We start from the raw sequence: 8,312 nt of genomic DNA, 5'->3' as shown, positions 1-8,312 counted from the left end.
CACCAAGACAAAAAGGCAACTTACTGACTGGGAGAAGATCTTCACCAACCCCGCAACAGACAAAGGTCTGATCTCCAAAATATATAGAGAACTCAGGAAACTAGACTTTAAAATTCTAATTAACCCAATTAAAAATGGGGCACTGAACTCGACAGAGAATTCTCAGTAGAGGAAGTTCAAATGGCCAAAAGACACTTAAGGTCATGCTCAACCTCCTTAGTGATCAAGGAAATGCAAATCAAAGCAACTTGGAGATATCATCTTACACCTGTCACAATGGCTAAAATCAAAAACACCAATTATAGCCTTTGCTGGAGAGGCTGTGGAGGAAGGGGTACACTCATCCATTGCTGGTGCGAATGCAATCTTGTGCAACCACTTTGGAAATCAGTGTTTCGGTTTCTCAGGAAATTCGGGATCAACCTACCCCTGGACCCAGCAATACCACTCCCGGGAATATACCCAAGAGATGCCTTATCATAATAAGAGCAATTTGTTCAACTATGTTCATAGCAGTATTATTTGTAATAGCCAGAACCTGGAAACAACCTAGATGCCCTTCAATGGAAGAATGGATGAAGAAAGTGTGGAATATCTACACATTAGAGTACTACGCTGCGGTAAAAAAAAAAATGACTTCTCGAATTTTGCATGCAAATGGATGGAAATAGAAAACACTATTCTGAGTGAGGTAACCCAGACCCAAAAAGATGAATATGGGATGTACTCACTAATAATTGGTTTCTATCCATAAATAAGGGTCAGAGTCTACAATTGGTGATCCTAAAGAAGCTAAGTAAGAAGGTGAACCAAAGGAAAAACATATAGTTATTCTCTTGGCTATGGGAAGTAGACAAAATTGCCGGGAAGAAAATTGGGATCTTGGGGGTGGGGTTGGATGGGGGTAAAGGGAGATGGGGAGAGAAAAGGGAGAAGGGGAGGATGGGGGGATCTTGGGGAAAAAAGAGGATTGGGATAAAGGAAGGTTGGATAGGAGAGCACAGAAGCACAATTCTTAGTTAAGGGAGCCACCTTAGGGTTGGCAAGAGACTTGAACCTAGAGTGGCTCCCAGGAGCCCAAGCTGAGGTCCCCAGTTAGTTCCTTGGGCAGCTGAGGATAGGGAACCTGAAATGACCCTAGACTATAGCAATACTGACGAATATCTTGCATATCATCATAGAACCTTTATCTGGTGATGGATGGAGATAGAGACAGAGACCCACACTGGAGCACTGGACTGAGCTCCCAAGGTCCCAATGAGGAGCAGAAGGAGGGAGAACATGAGCAAAGAAGTTGGGACCATGAGGGGTGCACCCACCCACTGAGACAGTGGAGCTGATCTATTGGGAGCTCACCAAGGTCAGCTGGACTGTGACTGAAAAAGCATGATATAAAACTGGACTCTCTGAACATGGTGAACAATGAGGGCTGATGAGAAGCCAAGGACAATGGCACGGGGTTTTGATCCTATGTAAAGTGCTGTCTTTGTGGGAGCCTAGCCAGTTTGGATGTTTACCTTCCTAGATATGGACAGAGAGGGGAGGACCTAGGACTTACCACAGGGCAGGGAACCCTGACTGCCCTTTGGACTGGAGAGGGAGGGGGAGAGGAGTGGGGGGAGGGGAGAAGGGTGGGAGGAGGGGGAGGGAAATGGGAGGCTGGGAGGAGGTGGAAACTTGTTTTTTTTCCTTTTCTCAATAAACAAATAAATAAATAAAATAAAAATAAATTTAGTGTTTAAAACCAGAAAAAAAATAACAAAAACAAGAAAGTTGCTTACAATGCATTTCCTGTTTACATAGGTAATATTATATCCTTCTGGAATCTTTGACGGAGTTGAAGAATATATAGTTATAGTTTTATTTAGTTAGGATAAACGATAATATAGAGGAGGGACATGTGATAATATGATCAAAGGGGTCAAGACCATGATGGGGATTCCCAATGAAACAGCTTACCTGAGCTAATGGGAGCTCACTGACTCCATTCTCACAGCAAGGACCAGCATAAGACTAAACTAGACCCTCTGAATGTGGGTGACAGTTGTGTGGCTGGGGCAGACAGTGGAACCACTGGCTGTATGACCAGAATTTATCCCTATTGCTTGTGTATTGGGTTATTGGAACCCATTCTCTTTGGAAGGCTACCTTGCTCAGCCTAGATATAGTGTGGAGGATCTTTTTCCTGCCCCAAAGCAATGTTTTTTGCCCAAAAGCAATTTTGGTTACTTCCCATGAAAAACCTTACCCTCTCTGAGATGTGGATGGTGCAGGGTTGTGTTTTAGTTTGAAAGAGAAGAAAGAGGAGGGGAGTGAGTGGGAACTAGGATTGCTATGTAAAATGAGAAAAGATAGTCCTTAATAACTTAATAAATAAATTTAAAATTTTATTAAAGCATAGATATAGGAGTTATTCAGATATTTGTATTTCTATACAAATTTTTTGAGAGAAGGTCTTAATACATTGCCATGACTGACACTATGTATACCAGTCTGGCCTTGAACTCACAGATATCTGCCTCTGAGTACCAGGTACTGGGATTAAAGTCATGTGTTTCCATACTTGGCTCAAACCAAATTGAATTCTGTTTTGCTGTTTCTTTCAAATTGGAATAAATAATTCTTAACATAGATGTTTTATATGTTCTTAATAATGTTATTGATAAAATCACATATATGTGAGTTGAAAATAGAAATAATATAGCAAATTGTGGATATTGTTTTTACTGATATCTTCTTGACTTTGGCAATATTTTATATAAATGTACTCATACAAACTTTACCTTTGTAGATAAATTTGCATATTTTATATCACTGACATAAAGATCCATATCATCCCAAATGTGAGAACTATGAATAAAATTCTGCAACTTTTAACATTATTTTTGCTTGGTTGATCTGAAACCCAGTACATTATCATTTATAAACTGAAATAAGAGAGACATAATATTATTTGTGTTTTTTTCTTACTAGATCCTTTAAAATGCAGTTATTTTTTTAAATAATGGCATAAATGTTTAATTTTGTTTCATTTACTTAGTAATTAATTAAAATGCATTGGTGTTCACATTTCAGCATATGACAGGAGCACATTAAATTTTATACACTTTTGCTATTTCCTTGTAACACAGTGTTTGACCATATCAATACATTAATAACACGTGTTTGTAACTAATCAATTTTTTCTATATGTTTCTTTTGCAGTATATCTTGAACAAACATGCTTTCTCTCTATGGTCATCATGTTTTAGTGTGAAATATAAAGGACTCCATGTACATATTTGCTATATAATATTATAGCAATTGTGGCAACTTTAATAAAAATGATGCACCAAAATATTCAAACAGAATTGTGTATATAATGAAGGAAGAATTATGCATGTGTCCTAAATATCTTCCTAAGCTAATATAATAGAAGGTAGTCTCAAGCTGATGGCTTGTGGCAGGCGGGTGAAATTTTGAATAGGTTAGCTAGGTCAAGAATGGCTCCAGGGCTGGTGGTAAAAACATTAGAGCAGTCAAGTTCTAGGATGCAGAACAGTATAGTCCCACTACTGAAGGCTGCATAGGGACTCAGGATCCTGCTCTCTCTGGTTCTATGCTTCTTGAATCAAATGGATCCTCCCTGCCGCAAACTCTTTACCATGTTATTCCTTGCTGAAGTTTCAAAGACGTGCAATTAAACAAGCATGGTGAAACTTCGAAAGCAGGGAAACAAAATTATCTTCCTTTTTAGTCTATTATGTCAGGCATTTTGCACAATGACAGAAGGCAACCATCAAACAGATGTGAGAGAAAGCCTCCAAGATGGTAACATGGAACCCATGAACTCTGCTGAGAAGAGACTGAACATCATAGAGTGTTGGGAGCAGTGAGACCCCAGATCCTGAATTTCTTGTAATTCCCTGATCTGACTGCCTACAGCTACTCTAAGCAAGCGGCCTTCAGGAGTTTCTGATGGCAGGAGAGTGGTTTCTGGTGGGTTTGGTGGGGGCGTGGCTATCTCTATATAATCTGCCCCTGAAAACAATAAAGGGGGCATTCTTGGGGAATTCAAGGATGACCCGTGTCGCTGTCTGTGTGTGTCGTGTCTGTGTGTGTCTGTGTATTTTAACCTCCAGCCCCCTTGCCCGAAGCTCGGTAACTGGGTGCCAGTGCACAGAGGGTGCACACAGGGGCGCGGTGCGCAGCAAAATTTGGAGGTCTCCACCAAGATATCGGCAATAGAGTCCACTTTGCCTTGAACAGAACATGTACCAATAGCAAGGGAAATAAAATGTGGTCCAAAAGGGTAAAACAACTTCCTTCTATGCACTAGTAAACTGTGGAGAAACAGATGAGCCACAGAAATATTTAGCCACTGAGTGACAGAAACCTTGCCTTGTTTGTCTTTACATTTCTGTTGACTACAATAATATCCCAATCCAAACTTTGGTGAAAGAGTATGAAATGAAGAAAAGCTGAACCACTCAATGGGTAATAGTGCAGATTCTTCTTATCACTGTTAAATTCAGATGGTTTCCTTTAAGAGAGAGAAGGCAGCATTAAATAGAGGAGCTTTATACAACTCAGGGGGAAAAAGCATTGGTTTCAACAAATACCTGCCCTTCAAAAACATATCCATGTAAGGTAAGAGTGTTGTGACAGATGTCAAGTACCCACAGGTACACCTTAGTGAAATTTTCAGGATGTAGACTTTCCACATCTTCTAACTAAAACTATAGTAGGTACAATGAAGCATTATCAAAAACAATAGTCAAGAGACACACAGACTCTCTACAAGCCTTCCATCCTCTTACAAAATATTTGCTATAGATATCAGTTACATACCTATAATTTTACCTGCATTTTGCTACAACATAAGAACCTTATATATTTACTCTACCAGAACAAGGAAAAAAACATTTAATACTTATAGGAAATGTATCAAGGTGAAACTGTTGGAATTATAATTTATTTTAAAACATTTAATAATTAAAGGATATGTATCCAGATGAAGCTGTGTTGGATCATAAATTTATCCAGGGAATGTAAACCAAATCATGTCGCTCCACCCTGCTTCTCGTAGCATTTGTTTCAATCGTGCCTGCACATTAGCCAGTTTCTGCTGATCTAAACTGTCCTGGATGGGCCATCTCCCGTAGCAATGCACAGGGATAGGATAAATCACGTATTCAAGCTCCATCAACGGTGTTAAGTGCTCAAGGAGTCTCATGGGCATGGGCATGCTAAGAGGATTTGAGGAGAAGTTGAGCACTCGGAGCTGGGTACAGCGACTGAGTGCGGGGAGTACACCAGCAACCATAGAATCTCTTAAAACGCACTGATTAACTGCCAGATGTTGCAAGGTGCCAGAGATTCTATGCAAGATGTTATAAAAGGGCTCACAATCTTCCCAGTACATCGGATTATGGGTGATATTCAGCAGCTTTAAATGGTTGGCTTGAGGGCACTCAGCTAGAAACTTGAAATCATTGTAAGAGAGTTCACAGAATGTTAAATGTAAGAAATCCAAACTGGTTGGTAGGACTCTGCAGGGAGAAAACAGAAAAGGATTTCTGAAAAATCAGGACTAAAAGAGGGGAACTATATCTTGTGAATCTAGAACAAACTGTTTTGCACATCATCAGCAAATGATGTGAGCGTTCACACGCTTAATGTACTTGTGGGTCGGTGAGAAATACATTACCACCCTGGAAAATACTATTTTAACCTCGACAGTATGTACAACATATTCTTATAAAATTGTGTGAAAAGCATAGCGAAAATGCTATCAACCAGAAGGGGAGCTATTTCACCTACTTAGAAGAGAGGGGAGAGAAGGGGCAACCAAATGGAAGTTCCCATTGGCCAGTCCATAAATGACAGCCTCTCCAGTCATGGCCTGAACCTTGGGGATTTTCCTCATGATGTGACATAACTGTTTATGTGTGTATGAATCTGTGCACCTGTGCCAGAACTTAATGCCTTTCGATTTCCACTCTTTATCTCTCCATGGCCAGAGGAGGGCTGCATTTCTCTTTTGACTTTCATGTTTCTGGAATGAGCACAGTGCCTACACATGCTCACCTGACTACACTTTTTGTAACCCCATTTTTCTCTTCAATTACAGAAAGATACCATCCCATGACTGTTTTTAAACTCCCAGAATTGCCTATGCTGAGGAGGAAGGAGAAAGGATTATGGGTAGGTCAAGACTATCTAAGAATTGTTTCTTTTATGTTAAAAACTATCTACTATTGGAAATACAGTATCTACCCCATGCCCTTACCGCAGGGCAGTTTCCAGATGATCTGTGAGGACAAAAGAATGAAAATTTAGTTCATTGAGATGGTCCATACACCTAAGATGTGAGACAAAATTCCGGAAGGCTTTCCCATTCAAAGATCTACATGTGATTCTAGACAGACAAAATCTTCTCAGTTGTCCCACTTGAGCCAGAAGGTTGTTGACATCAACGAGCGAGCCCTGAAATACTGACAAGCTGACTAGACATTTAAGATCTAGATGGTTAAGAATGTTTCTCCTATCATCCAATTAATCGATTTCCAAATCTCGGCAGCATAGATGCAAAGACCCTGAACTTTCTTCCACTTTGTTCAGAAGCAGAGTCAAATATTCATGCTCCCTTAGGGTGATACTACTAACAATGGAAATGTTCGCTATTAATTCCATGGGAAGACTAGAAGGTTGAACCTCGGGTTCTGAACTTGCAATACTCTGCCGGGACTGAATCTTCAAGATTGAGTGCTCTGAGTGAGCACAGGAGAACAAGCATGCAGGTGACTTAGTATAGATCTTGGGGCAGACGATCTTGCAGCCAGAATCCTCCCTTAAATCTAGGATCCTCAGTTTAGGGATCCTGTAGGGAAAAAAAACAACACAAAATATTATGAGGTAGAGACAGTAATATAACCCAGAAGGATCAACGAAAACATGTTGGGATAAAATCATCTTTCTTTTTGTTTTTGTCATTTCATACACCAGCGACCAGCAAGATTAAGATTTCGTTATGCAAATACTATATCCTTTACTGTTTTCTGTAACCAATAAATTTTCATAGTGTCTTACTATGTCTGTCTTCATGAAACATCTCAATTATGGATATCTATCAACAGTAGCCTCTCTCACCTCTATTGCAAAATTAAAACCCTTTGTAAGACATCAGAGTTTTTAAGATAAACTCAACTCATGTACCAACCTCTTACAATGATTTTAAGCATCTGCTATTAAGTAACTCAGGGAGATTATCTGGTCCATTCTTGCAGCAGGCTTCAGGATAATATTTTGGCTATCTTATCATATACATATTATACACATTATTATTGAAAAGCTGAGCTCTTGGCTGTAACACCTGAAGACTATAAATCATGCCCTTCAGTTCAGTGGTTCTTATATGCATCATTTTCTAATGTGGAGACAAAACATGGTTGAGGCTTAACCTTTGCTGTCAGTGTCTTCTTATGCCCATTCAAGAAGGAGACAGCATTGAACAAGACGACAACATTTATCACTAAACAGCACACATTATTTTTTTCTTTAATTTGCCGCCATCCTCAGCAGTCTTAACACTCGTGCTTTTTTTCCTATGTAATAATAACACCATAAATCAAATCTGATATCAGTGCCCTCAATTACACACATCCCATATTCAATATATTAAGAAACTTGTTTCCAATGTGATCTCAGGTATTGGACTAAGAGTCTCACATTCTTTATCACTATTTGCCTGCACTACCTTTGGAAGTGTAGCAGGCTGTGGTGTTACCTCCTGTGTCTTCGCATGACTCTATTATACAAGGTCTTACCTAGATCCTGAGTTCTGAACAGGCAGGAATTGAAGACCTTCCAGCATGGCTGTCAGGAGTTCACGATGGGGTTTGCGCACAGTAAATGTGCCGATATGAAGACAAGTATAGGGCCAAACCTTCACCATTGCCTTCACTATACTCTTATGCACACCCTTGAAGGAAGCACAGAATAGTGGAACAAAAAGGTCTCTTGGGATCTCCTCGAGGGCATGAATGGTTGCAGTTTCATTTCTCAGGAGTTGATGTATAGCAAGATCCAGGAGTGTATTTGGTTTCTTGTTGTCCATCTTAAAGAAACTGCATAAGGGTGAGAAACATTTAGAAAACTTGACAGATATCCACAGAGTCTTTGCAACAATTGTTGGCAATATAGATAACTATTTGCAGAATAAATAGTAAAACAGCCACTTCCATCTGAGGGAAAGGAAATTGGTTTGTGTGCCTATTAATATCTATGTGTATATGAATAAAAATATAACCAAATTCTCTACATATATATGC

The 8,312-nt window shown here is 39.6% G+C and overlaps 1 protein-coding gene across 1 annotated transcript; it reads right to left on the bottom strand.

Moving 5' to 3' along the window:
* Positions 1-5,017: 5,017 nt before the first annotated feature.
* Positions 5,018-8,098, bottom strand: LOC142840307 (melanoma antigen preferentially expressed in tumors-like). Its single transcript, XM_075956892.1, is given in 3 exon segments — positions 5,018-5,531; positions 6,272-6,862; positions 7,809-8,098. Coding segments are annotated over 3 exon segments (1,395 nt in total).
* Between the last annotated feature and the right edge of the window lie 214 nt (positions 8,099-8,312).

This window comes from Microtus pennsylvanicus, chromosome X, assembly GCF_037038515.1.
Source record: "Microtus pennsylvanicus isolate mMicPen1 chromosome X, mMicPen1.hap1, whole genome shotgun sequence".
Classification (NCBI taxonomy): domain Eukaryota; kingdom Metazoa; phylum Chordata; class Mammalia; order Rodentia; family Cricetidae; genus Microtus; species Microtus pennsylvanicus.
The sequence above is the reverse complement of the archived record's forward strand: the minus strand, read 5'-3'. Positions and strand labels throughout refer to the sequence as shown.